Source organism: Cygnus olor, chromosome 2 (assembly GCF_009769625.2).
Source record: "Cygnus olor isolate bCygOlo1 chromosome 2, bCygOlo1.pri.v2, whole genome shotgun sequence".
In the NCBI taxonomy this organism is placed as follows: domain Eukaryota; kingdom Metazoa; phylum Chordata; class Aves; order Anseriformes; family Anatidae; genus Cygnus; species Cygnus olor.
Genome location: NC_049170.1, coordinates 978,475 through 991,068, shown reverse-complemented (window position 1 = coordinate 991,068; position 12,594 = coordinate 978,475). Strand labels below are relative to the sequence as shown.

Here is a 12,594-nt window from a genome sequence, read left to right as displayed (position 1 = left end):
GGACCTCTCCAGATTCCCAAGACCTCTGAGAAATAGCAGAGGGTCTTGCAGTAACATCGGCCAGCTCTGTCAGTACCCGGGGACGAATCCTGTGGGGCCCCGTAGATCTGTGTACGTCCGGTTGCAGCAGCAGACCCCACACAAGCTCAAAGTCAACTGGGAGCTCACCGCTCCCCAAGTCAGGGTCCTGCAGCCCAGCACATGTAAAAGACAGAGGCCAAGAAGGCATTAAAGGCATCTTAAGAGGTGGCTCAAAGAGTGACCGGCCCTGATGGGCCCAGCACGCTTGAAAGCAGTTTCCCAGGGACCTTACTGACGATTTCCTCGGGCAGCCCGAGCTCTACCCTCCCGGCAGCCAGGGCAGTAGCTCCGCTGCCCGTTTTTCTCCCATCACCAAAAATTTTATGCTCCGCCACCGAATGATCGCTGTGGCTGAGACAGGCACGTCACTACGCCCGTGAGACCACCTCTGTTTCCAAACAGCAGAGCTCGGGGGGCACCTTTCCCAGTCAGCTCCCTTAGTACCTGTCTCAGAGAGCTACCTATCCTCACTGTGCTTCCTGTTTTATCCAGCAATCAGATGATGAATGCGTCCTCGACCTCGATCTGATCACCGACCTCGTACTCCAGATTGACGCCCACGGAGAACCAGGTAGGTTCTGCTTTTCTCCCTTCCCCTTTCCTTTTTTCTGGGGGAAAAAATGGTACCTGCAGAGCCCAGACCCTGTGCAGAGAAAACGTCGTGCTGGGTTCTGCGAGGCCGCCTGGAATCCCCGGTGAGCTGAGTGGTCTCAGCCTGCCGTGACCTCATTCTGAGTCTTCGGCTAAGACGACGTATGAGTCCTCGTGCCTTAGGCAGAGGCTAAGGTGAGCAGTGCTCCAGGCAGTTACGCAAACCCCTCTTTTCTGGAGTTCGGAAAGTTGTCTGGAGGCTGGGTTGGTTGCTGATTCCCGTGTCGGTGTGTCTCAAGGTCCCGGTGTCGTGAGAGACCCCGTTCCTGGGCTGAAACTGTGTCTGTGCACCAGCGTCTGCAGCCTTGTGCGGCACAGTCCAGTTATTTTGCTGTACTGGAGACCAGTCCCCACTAAGTATCCTTCCCTGGGAGGTGATGCTTTTGTGAAGGCAGGATTTTTCAGGTGGCTTCTACTAGCTTTGAAACACTTGAAGCTTTTCGAAGGTATTCACTCCCAGAACGCAGCCAGCCTTGTTTCCTTTTGACTTCAAACTTCTGCCCTGACGGGTTGACAGGGGCAGGTACAGCAGAGCAGGCAGGCAGGGCACATTTCCCTGGGTCTGACTTCCCCGATGGCTGCATCTGGCATCGGTTTGTGATGAGCGGGGTGCAGGTTTCCTCAGCAGCCAGCTGGCAGGGGGCATCCCAGCCCTGGCCCTGCTTTCCTTTGGGTTTCTCGGGCTAAGGGTTGCTGTGGGCTTGGAAATAATGGGGGTCCTGTCTGCAGTTTCTGAGTCTCCGGCGGGGAAAGAGCTCTTGGGTCGCTAGGTTACGTGTTCTTGCTCTGTTACAGGCGGGATCCTCTGCTTCCTCCCTGGCTGGCAGGAAATCAAAGGAGTGCAGCAGCGCCTGCTGGAGATGCTCGGGTCTCAGAACAGCCGGTACCTCGTCTTACCAGGTGAGAGGGCAGGGCCGGATTTCTCCCCAGGATTCAGGAGGAGAGGCCAATTGACTTGATGAACCCCTTCAGGTGTTGCACCCAGATAACAGAGCAAGTTTGTGTGCTCTGATGTATGCAAATGCGTATGTAAAGCACAAGTAACTCCTAGCAGAGGCTATCCAAGCCAGCGTGTGATTAAAGAAACTGGCTTCCTGTCTGCCTCCAGCAATGCAGATGTAGGCAAGAGGAAACTGCCGAGTTCTGCCTTGCTGTAGCTGCGTGCTGAGCCTAAATAGAAAAGCTCTTTGAGACTTGTTTTGTGCGATGGAGGTGCGCTCCGTAGTTCATCTTCTGTTAGTGAATTTAATGTTCTGCATCCCAGGAGGGAAATGTAAAACCAAAGCCAGGATTACCCTGCGAGGCTTCAAAGATGGTTGGTTGGTTGGTTTGGTTCTTTGTTAACAGTCCTCCCTATTCAGTGTCAAATAAGGTCAGAAGGGGTGCGACTTTGAACAGCTCAGCTGCTAAGAAACGCAGGTGTTTTTTGTGAAACCTGCACATTCTTGTGCTCCCCTGCTGTTCTGTGCAGTTGTTGGGAATTTCTCTGCATCACTGGTCTGTAGTGTGGAAAATATGATATCAAAGAGCTATAGGCTCTTGTCAGCAATCGTTTTTGGAAAGTTAGAGCAGACAGCATTGAGGATACCCCATCCCCCTGCCCCAGAGGCCTTTTAAAGAGGGGAAGCTGCAGAACTGGACTCTGGAAGAGAGTGGGACACAGATATTCTGGTGGTGCCATTCACCTCCATGGGGTAGGAGGGGTTCAGAGATGGTGTGGAAGTTTTTTATTTCACTTGCTTCTCTTTTCCCTGAGGTCTGTCTGGCAGGAAACTGCTGACAGTGACTGTCGGCATTACTGAAAGTGGGAGATGATGGTGGTACGGGGAGGGCTGCGAATCTTTGCTCGCCTCGGCCTTTACAGCAAAGCAGGGCAGGACTGACTCTGTTTTTATCTGCTAGTGCACTCTAACATCCCCATGATGGACCAGCAAAACATCTTCCAGCGGCCTCCGCCCGGCGTCAGGAAGATCGTCCTGGCCACCAACATCGCTGAGACCTCCATCACCATCAACGACATTGTCCACGTGGTGGACAGCGGCACGCACAAGGAGGAGCGCTACGACCTAAAGACCAAGGTACCGCTGCCTTCTCGCCTCTGCTGAGTGCGTTTGGGTTGTGGTAGACCTCACGGATGTTTTCAGAGCAGCGTTTGAGAAACCACTGAAGGGGATGATAGTCACTTCCCTTTCGGCCCCTGGGGCGCTGGCCCTGTGTCCCTGTTTGGGGACTGATTTGTGACTCATCGTTCAGAGCGTTTGCCTTCAGCACGTTCCCTGCCAGGCTTCTCAGCAGCTTCTGCTGAACAGGCAGGAGCCTGGTATCTTCGAAGAAATTTAAGGCAAATCCCACTCACTTCCCAGCTCTCTTTAACACCGTTAACGTTTGTAGCTTTTCCATTTGCTCTCTGCCTTTTCCTGTGGTTTCATCATAAGCCTCTTTCTGCCCGACCAAGGCAGCTCTTACCTGCTGGGTGCTGCTCCTTTGAAGCCATCTTGACCCCGCTGTCTAGGCTTTTTAGTCAGCTGTAAGGGGGGGTGGCGCAGTGCTCAGGCTGTTTCTGGTGGTATCGGGCCTTACAAAGCTCCTTGGGAGTACGTTTTCATAACAGCCTGAAGGCAGCTGTGCCACTGCTGCTCTTGGCGGGAGGGATCCGGGCTGTATGCTGCTGCCCCTTCCCTTCCCTGCGCTAGAACATCTCACAGGGCCAGGGGATGACTCATGCCTTGGAACAGGTCTAGTTTTAAAGCAGGCGCTTTATGTTTGCCCGCTTTTAGCCCAGTTCATCTCACAGGGCAGTTCCCAGCAGGCCCTGCAGTGTCTGTGCTGGCATGCGGCAGGATTGGTGCGGGGAGGCTGGGACCGGGCCCTGCGGGCAGCTCCCAGCAGGGCACTTTTGTGAGCTCCTGGCGAGCGCCGTGGTGTGGAGATGAGGCCGGTGTCCAGAAGGTGGCATCCAGGTCTCAGCCGTGCGCTGAGCGGCTCAGGCCTCCGCACTGCTGCTCGCTAGAGAACGGCACTGCAGGATGCAGGATAATAGCAAGGGTTTCTCTTCCCCTTTAGCAGGGTGGGTGATTGGTCCTGAGGAGTTCCCAAGGTCCGTGGACCAGATGGAAGGCTCCGTTTAAACTGGGCAGATAGCCGTGAGAGTATTCACGCCTAATTCTTCTTCTCCAGGTGTCTTGCCTGGAGACGGTGTGGGTGTCCAAGTCGAACGTCGTGCAGAGGCGAGGGCGTGCTGGCCGCTGCCAGTCAGGATTTGCCTATCACCTCTTCCCTCGCAGCCGCCTGGACAAGATGCCGACTTACCAGGTTCCAGAGATCCTACGCACCCCACTGGAGAACCTGGTGGTTCAGGCCAAGATCCACATGCCAGAAAAAACAGTAAGCACAATACACGCCTGCAAGACTGCATCTGACTGAGCCAGCAGAATGCGATCTGCCTGGTGCCAGTTCTAGAGATGAGATTTGACCACAAACACGAGTAGGAAAAATCCAAGACGCTGCCGACTCTAGTTCTTGCTTTCCTAAATGCGCTGCTTTCTAGTGAAGTTAAGACCAGGACATACGTAGATTATCTAGATCACAGAGTGTGTCTAAAAGGCACTGTGCAGAAATGGAGAGGACTGAGCTCATATTCCTGTAGGCAAACCAGGAGGGGAACTTGTGGCCGTGGGGCAGAGCAGTGGGCTCCTGGAGGCTCTCCCGCTCTCTGGTCTGGGAAACATGCCTTCCCCCCACTCCCCATTCTCCATTGTGTGTTGCAGGCGGTTGAATTTCTGTCCAAGGCTCTGGACAGCCCTGACATCAAAGCTGTGGATGAAGCAGTGATCTTGCTGCAGGAGATCGGTGAGCTAAGGCTGTGTCCTGGTGTGGGCGTGATGGAAACGCGTTTGCTGTCTGAACGTGGGAAGTGAGAGTTGGCACAGGATCCTGCGGGACAGACTGGGCAGGATCGTCCCTTGATAGGGATGGCAGCTGGTAGGGACTTCTCCAACTGCACACGTTGTGGTGCTGTTTTATTTTCCACACTGCTTTGCTCAAAGAGTGGAGAGAACTTTCCAAAGTAAAAAAAAAAAATAAAAAGAAAAAAAAGTTGGGCACAGAGAAAGAAGGAAAACTGTGACCTGGCGTCCGCATCTGGGGTCGTGTTGGTCATCGTTTGGCTGTTCCAGCCTCCTCTTTGGTCTCAGGTCCTTCCCCCTGGGGGTGGGAGGTTCTGGGTGCTTGTGGAAGGCCCCTGTGCTGTGTGCCTCTTCGGCAGGTCACACCAAATCTTCCCAGCCCGGTAGGAAGGTTCTCCTGGCAGCTCCCAAAAGTGACTGGCTGCCCCTTTGGCCCCCCTTGGAGCTGACGGATATGCCCTGGTGGGCGGCTCTGTTGCAGGAGTGCTGGACCAGCGAGAAGCCCTCACCACGCTGGGCAAACGCCTCGCCCAGATCTCCACGGATCCCCGGCTGGCAAAGGCTATCGTCCTGGCCTCCATCTACCGCTGCCTCCACCCCCTGCTCGTCATCGTTTCCTGCCTCACCCGGGACCCCTTCAGCAGCAGCCTGCAGAACCGTGCGGAGGTGGACAAGGTGAGGAGCCCTCCTGGAGGAAGGCAGAAATCAGGTAAAGAAGGGGCTGCCGCTTGACTCACCCACGCGTCTGTCTCCCAGGCCAAGGCTGTTCTGAGCCGGGAGAGCGGGAGCGATCACCTCGCCTTTGTCAGAGCTGTGGCGGGCTGGGAGGAGGTGCTGAGGCGTAGAGACAGCCGTGCCAGGGATAACTACCTGCAGGACTACTACCTGTATGGCCCCAGCCTTCGCTTCATCAACGGTGAGTCTCTGAGGCCGGCTTCTCCCTTCCCTCCCCTGAAGAGGCTGAAGCACTGGGGAAGGGCACGGTGCAGAAGTGGGGAGGCCGGGCAGACGAATCCTGGGGCGGGTGCGAGTTCTGCTGCTGGCTCTCGGGAGCGCAGATACAGCCCTGGGGAGGCCCCAGGCAGGAAAGGTCTCCTCCTGTCCTGGTGCTGAGGCTGAGCCCCCGAGGCTGGAGCTGGTGCTGTCCTGCCGAGGTCGCTTCATGGTGGAGTGACGGAGAGGGTGATTCGCTGGTGCCACCTCCTCCCCACAGGCCTTGTCAAGCAGTTCTCTGAGAACCTCTACGAAGCCTTCCTGGTGTCGTCCCCGTCTGACTGCACCATGCCCTCGTCCGTATGTAACCAGTACAGTGAAGAGGAGGAACTGGTCAAGGGAGTGCTCATGGCTGGGCTCTACCCCAACCTCATCCAGGTACTGGCTCCCCACTCTGCAGTTGCTCTCCTGGGCGTGCTGGGCGCTGTGGGTAGCGCAGGGAAGCGTGGAGGTGCCAGTGACAAGAGTCTCGTGCTCTTGGGAGCGTGTCCCCTGGGCAGGCTGCCTGCTTGTGCTTCCGCCTGCTGGCCCAGTGCAGTCCCTGGATCCCTCCTTGTGAGGAGTGGCCAGCACAGCCTGCACAGCTCCGTGCTTTGGTTCTTGGGAACCACCCGGGTCGTATCTTTCTCTTCCTGTTTGCTGCCCCTCGTACGGTGCTTGGTGACTTGTAGGTCTGCTTACCCAACCCCATACGTGTGCTTTGCTAAGTGGTGCTGCTGGAAGCAGGGGGTCCTGCTTGCCCTACGCACACACAGACAGTTGTGGGGAAACTCGGGCTGGCTGCCTGTGGGCAGTGCCTGCCACCTGTGCAGGTGTCTGAGATGCTCTCATTTCAGGTGAGACAAGGCAAAGTGACCCGCCAAGGGAAGTTCAAACCCAACAGCTACGCCTACCGGACAAAGGCTGGCACCGTTCTGCTCCACAAGTCAACGATCAACAGGTGAGGGGTCCACGTGTGTGAACAGGGGGGTGGTGACACCATGCACTTGGCTTCCCAGCACCAGCGGGCTGCGCTGAGGACCCTGGCAGTGCCTCGGGCTCGTGTGCCAGTACCAGAGCGCGACACGTCTCCGTCTGTGCCTGACGCAGCTCTTCCCCCCCCTGCAGGGAGGCATCCAAGCTGTACAGCCGCTGGCTAACGTACTTCATGGCGGTGAAGTCCAACGGCGGCGTGTTTGTGCGGGACTCCTCGCAGGTCCACCCGCTGGCTGTGCTGCTCATGACTGACACAGACATCCACGTCCGAGGTGAGTGCTACGGCAGCTGCAGGGCTAACACACCTGCACCTCCTCGCGCTGCTGCTGCCACCCCAGGCGCCCTGTTCCTCCACAAGGACCGCAGCTGGAGGGGCTGCAAGCTGGCTACCCCTGGTCTCCGCTGTTGTAGCAGCTCTGCCTTCTTGGCCAGCTGTCTCACCCTGCTTCTTTTTGAGCCTCTTGCTTTGGACTTGGGTGTTGCTGTCCTGGGGCCACGAGCGCGGTGATTTGTGAGCTGCTCTTGGCAGTAGCTCTGCGGGGCGGCGAGGTAACCGAGCCAAAGGCAGGCTGAGCAAGCTTTGCCTGGAGGCTCATCCTTGGGGGAGCGAGGCGTCGGGCTGCTCTTCAGCCACGACTGGGGAGGAGACTGGCGTGTGGGGAGGAGCGAGCCCTTCCTCCCGTGGATGTGTTGCTTTAGCCCCTGGGGTTTGGGTGCTGCTGCAGTTGGGCTTAGCCCTAGAGCGCAGACACGCTGTGCCATCGGCTGTCAGCTGTGGGAAGCGGGGGAAAGTTCCTGCTCTGATGGGTCAGAGCACTGCCAGGCTTTTGTGGGAACGCTTTGGGCAGATAAATCCCCCAGACGGGGCTAAAATGAGCGTGGGGTGGACCTGCGCTGCCCCTGGTGGAGCGGGCTGAGCGGACAGCACCAGAACAGCTCGTCCCCGTTCCTGCTTCTCACCCGCTCTCTTCTCCCCACTAAGATGATGGCTGGCGAGCAACAGTCTCCCTGACAGACAGCGACCTCCTGGTGCTGGAGGGAGACTCCTACACCATCCGCCTGCTGCGTGATTTCCGCGTATCGCTCTCCAAGATGGTGGAGACGTGCCTGTGCTATGAGATGGCAGCCATCCCCGGGGACCTGCACCACCAGCACAGCCAGCTGCTCGACATCCTGGTGGATCTGCTCAAAGGCCCTCCTGGCAGCTTTGGCGCTTAGGCAGAGCTGGAGGATTGTGTGGGGACTTGTAATTTGTATAAAGATGTTCACAAATGTTTATTTAAATAAAGTTCTATTTATCCCTTGTGAAGTCATCTCTCTCCATCCTAGAAGATTAATGTTGTCTGAATCTCCTGCTGTCGGCTCCGTGCATGGTCACCGTGTAGGAAGAACCAGCGCCGTACCGCCTGGGACGGACTGCGAGTGCCGATGGACCCTGACGGGAGCTTCGTGGACCCCCCCCACCTCCTCCGCTCCAACAGCGTCAGTCCCTGAACTGGAAAGCAAGGACACGGCTGCTGCGTGCCGTCCTCCGCCCCATCCCCACAGGGCCGGGCAGGAGCAGCTCTGGTTCGAGAGCTACTCCGGGCTCAAGAGGAGGACGGATGTCTCGGCTCGCCTGTGCCTGCTCCGGGGGCCGGGGCCGGGCACAGCGTGGATCCAGCAGCTCTGGCGCAGGGTGGTGATTTCTGTCGTCGTACCTCTCCCCGCACCGCGCGCCCCAAGGACGTCGGAGGGGAGGAAGCCCCAAAGGTGCCGGAGGCGACGCTCCACGCGGGACCCGAGCCTCACAGCGGGGCCCTGCCGCCCCACAGCGCGAGCGCAGTCGTGGCGTTATGAGTGTGAGATGTGACTCGTTGTTCCTAATCTGCCTGTACTTTTTGTCTTCTTGCGTTGTTATTATTTTCTTTTTTTTATTATTATTTCTTGTTCTCCCTACGTCAAGGAGGCCGGATCCCTGTAACTTGTGCAACACAGGACGTGATTGTAGATGCCAGTCTGCCTGTGAGCGCTTTCTCCTGCAGGAGGCCAGGAGCATAGGCACAAAATTCTTTGTTTTCTATGAACAGGGACCATATTTCTGTGGAAGGAGGATTGCGACAGGCGCAGCATTAAATGAGAGGTCTGGAGTTTAATCCCAGCTTTGCCTTGGATCCCCTGTCAAATGAAGACAGTGACCTACCTCACAGGGCTGTTGTGAGGCTTCGTTAATGTTCGTAACGCATGTGAGACCTCAGGCGGGACAGTGCCACGGAGGAACGAGTAACGCACACGCTGTGCGGGCGCTGGGGGAGCCGAGGGGTTGCGCCCACGGGGGCGGGCGCCCGGCGTGGTGCTGGAGGGAGGTGCTGCTACTGCTGTGCCCAGCAGCTGAGCAAAAGGCAGTCACAGGGCCTGGGATTATTTGTTTTTATTCACCATTTCTTATGCTCTTTGTATCTGGAAATCAAGGCGAGGTGGGCGCCCCAGCTGGGCACGCTGCTGTGCTCTGCTGGGGGAGGAAGGGGCTGAGCTCCTGCAGGTGTGGACGATGGCGAAGGGGGTCCCTGCCCCGCAGCGTCCCGACCGCACTGGGGCCGGGGGCTGCCTGCTGCTGGGGCCACCTTTTGGTTCTGCCACTTGTTCTCTACTAAGATTTAATTTACTCGTCATGGGCTTTAATTAACGGAGCTGTGGCCCCTGCCATCTGAACTGAGGGAGTGGAGCGGAGGGGTGCGGGAGCCCCGCGGCTCCAGTGGCCGTGGGCGAAAAGCACAAGGGCAGGGGGTGGCGGGGGCTTGGGGCCGCCTCTGCCCTCCTGGAGCCACTGGGCTCCCGCGGGCGGTCGGAGTCCTGCAGCCTGTGTTCACTCGAAACTTTTCATCTTCATTTCACTTGCTTGAGGTTGTCACTATTATTTGACCAGTGTTTGTTTCTTTTGGCCTGTATAATGGGCAGTATGGTTTTTTCCCTTCCAGCAGGTTTAAAAAAAAAAAGAAAAAAAAAAAGAAAAAAAAGACTAAGCTATTGTCTAAATGGTTCAGAACTAGTGTGATATTGGGATACTTCAGTGGCTGTTATGTGATACTGGATCTTTTTACAACATAGATTAAAGACAATAAAAAGGGATAGAGTAGTAACTGCCTCTGTCCTCTTCCTTCTTTTTATTTATTCACTTGCGGTGGATGACCAAAGGCTGGAGCTGGGAGAGGGGCAGGGAGACCCCAGCCCTGCCCCTGCTTGGCCTCGCGTGGCACCAACCCAGGGACACCCTGCAGTGGGGGAAGGCGCAGCCCCAGCCCTGTTGGTGTGTCTGCAACAACGGCTGCTTCAGCTTGCCATAGGACACGGGGTGACGGCTTTAAGCCATCAGAGGGTAGGTTTGGGTTAGATCCAAGGCAGAAATCCTTCCCTCTGCGGGCGGTGAGGCCCTGGCGCAGGCTGCCCCCAGGAGCTGTGGGTGCCCCAGCCCTGGCAGTGCCCAAGGCCAGGCTGGATGGGGCTGGGGGCAGCCGGGGCTGGGGGCAGGGGGCCCTGGGCACGGCGGGGGGGGTGGCCATGGGGGGCTTTGGGGTCCCTTCCCACCCACCCCCCGCCATGGTTCTATGAAGAGCACTCCGAAGCCTGCCTTGAAAACCAAAGCCTGAGAGTTGAAGTGTTTTTTGGAGGGACTGGGGAGAGGTGTCACAGAAACAGGGATGTGCTCCCTGCTCCAGCCCGGCTTCCAGCAGCTCTTGGAGCCAGGTACCCAGCAGGAAAGGGCCGGGGCCTTGGCAGCTGGCTGTGGGGGGGCTTTCTGAAAAGCTGTGGTGGGTAAGAGGGGTTGGCTGCTGCCTTCGGGACAAAGGGACGTGGGAAAAGCCTTTTCTCCCCCCCGTGCACCCAGCCACCAGGACCCTGCACACTGAGCTTGACTGCATCCTGGTGAGGAAAGGTAGAAAAAGGTTTTGGTTTTCTTTGGTGTGTGTGTGTCGGGGAGAGCAGCTCTTCGGGGCTCTCCATTCACAGCTGTGGATGGAGCCTCACCCCCCCCATTTGCCCTGGACCCAGACTTGGCCATTGCTCCACCAGAAGCCCACGGGGCTGGGCAGAAGCCAAAACTCCCAGTGGTGTAGCTGGCCAGGCTGCTCCCAGGCTCCCCTCACACCCACCCCAGCCCCTTTACCTCTTCCTCTGGGCTCCCCACACCCACCCCAACCCCTTCTTTACCCCTGTGGGCTCCCCAGGCCCCCACAAAGGCACGCCATGCTGAGGAAGAACATCTAGAAGCTTTATTTCAACCCTTTACAATAGTAATAATAATCACAACATCAAATCAGGAAATGTTGCTAAGGAGACAGTCGTACAGCCCTCGAAGAGGGTGAGACAAGGCAGAAGCAACCCGCTACGAATTCAGGCCATGGCAGGAGGGGCGCTGCCCCCCGGCCCCTCTCCCAAGCCTCACCCCCATGCAAGACCCCCCCCACCCCAGCCTGCTCTGCCCTCCCTCAGTGCCCCCCTCAGTACAGGTAACGCCGGCGCCGTGCTCCGCCACAGCCGGGCCCGGCTGCACCCCTCCCCGGGCAGCACCGAGGAGACAGTGCCTCTGCCGAATAATCCTATGACACAAAATAATGAGAATACTTCACATTTAGCGACCGCTTTGCACACTCCTCACGCCTCACAACAGCCCGGTGAGGTAAGTAATTATCGTCCCCACCTTGTGGGTGGGGAAACTGAGGCAGAGAGGTTCCGTGACTTCCCAAGGCCATGGAGGAGCCGAGAGCCAGGATCAGGCCTCCCAGGTCCTGCGCTCTGAGCTCCTCTCCACCCCACTGCCCTCCCGGTCCACCCCGCTCTCCTCCCACGGGTAGTTATTTCCCCACTACGTCTGTACGCGTTGTACCTATGTTACGGGGTAGCTGAAGCTGCAGGCAATGCTGAATGCTGGAGCGGGAAGATCACAAAGGTGCTGGACGGGAGCCTCGTGTCTGATCATACTCTAGACACCAGCTGGTGGCCAGCGAGACTCGTGCGAGAGGGGGATTTCAAAGGCAACTGCTGACTCTGGAAGGAATCGGGTGGTGAGGAGGAAGAAGCGACAGAGCCTGCCTTCCTCTGCTGCCTGCGGAGCAGCTCCTGCTCCTGCCGCTGCCGCAGGGCCCTTCCCACCCCACCAGTGCCCAGGCCCAGAGGCTGCAAACACTGAGCTGCTGCTGCGAAATTCTGCCTACATGTTACGAACACAAGAGGGGCCCAGAGCCCACTCACACACCCACGCGGGGACAACAGCGGGGTCAGCACAGAAAAACTACATTCAGTTTGCGGTCAGGACGCTGACCTGCGAGGGGAGGCGTGCGCTGGGCGCAGCAGCCAAGTGGCTGCGGCTCCCAGCCTCCTGCTCCTGTGGCCTCGAGCCTGCTCACTTGGTTACTTGAACGTACTTTATTTTTACAGTATAAAAAGCCCCAGAGTAACTGCATAGGCATACGCAGGGGGACCCCAGGAGCCAGCAGCCAAGCAGCCCCTGCCTGGTTGCGCTTCACTTCTGCAGCTCAGCCACCCCCAAGCCAATTCGAACCCTGACCAAGTGCTTGGGAAAAGACTTTGCTGAGCACCCTGCCCCAACCCGAGGCGGGAGCTGGCTCCAGCACACCCTGCAGCGCCTGAGCCCACCGCGCCTGACTTCTCCCAGCTGGGCTCATCGGAGCCAAGCGGCTGCTCTGCACCCCCGAGCCCCTCCCCAGCCCCCCTGCCTTCCCCGAGAGCAGAAACCACACCAAGCACAGCTGCAGAGAAAGCCAGGACCCACAAGCGGCATCTCAGGCCAGGGACATCTACAGTCAAATTGCATCTAAGTCAGACCACAACTTATCTTTTCTTCCCCAAGAGCATTTGCTACCTCTAGCCCTTGATCAAGCTGGTGGCAAACACAGCGCCTTCCCCTGCTGTGCCCAGCCAGCAGCTTCTCCGCAGTCCTCATGTAAGGTCTCAGCAATAACCAGCTAACTCCATCTCTCCAGATAGGAAA

The 12,594-nt window shown here is 57.7% G+C and overlaps 1 protein-coding gene across 3 annotated transcripts in view; it reads left to right on the top strand.

Moving 5' to 3' along the window:
* Positions 1-9,724, top strand: part of DHX30 (DExH-box helicase 30) — a 35,207-nt gene extending 25,483 nt beyond the window's left edge. For all 3 annotated transcript variants that reach the window (XM_040549280.1, XM_040549278.1, XM_040549279.1), the window contains 11 exons: positions 574-652; positions 1,528-1,632; positions 2,635-2,810; positions 3,910-4,116; positions 4,500-4,581; positions 5,119-5,312; positions 5,394-5,553; positions 5,851-6,008; positions 6,467-6,570; positions 6,738-6,877; positions 7,588-9,724. In XM_040549280.1, coding sequence (XP_040405214.1) covers positions 574-652; positions 1,528-1,632; positions 2,635-2,810; positions 3,910-4,116; positions 4,500-4,581; positions 5,119-5,312; positions 5,394-5,553; positions 5,851-6,008; positions 6,467-6,570; positions 6,738-6,877; positions 7,588-7,823 — 1,641 coding nt within the window. In that variant the 3' untranslated portion in view covers positions 7,824-9,724. The remainder of the gene's footprint in view (positions 1-573; positions 653-1,527; positions 1,633-2,634; positions 2,811-3,909; positions 4,117-4,499; positions 4,582-5,118; positions 5,313-5,393; positions 5,554-5,850; positions 6,009-6,466; positions 6,571-6,737; positions 6,878-7,587) is intronic.
* The last annotated feature ends 2,870 nt before the right edge of the window (positions 9,725-12,594 follow it).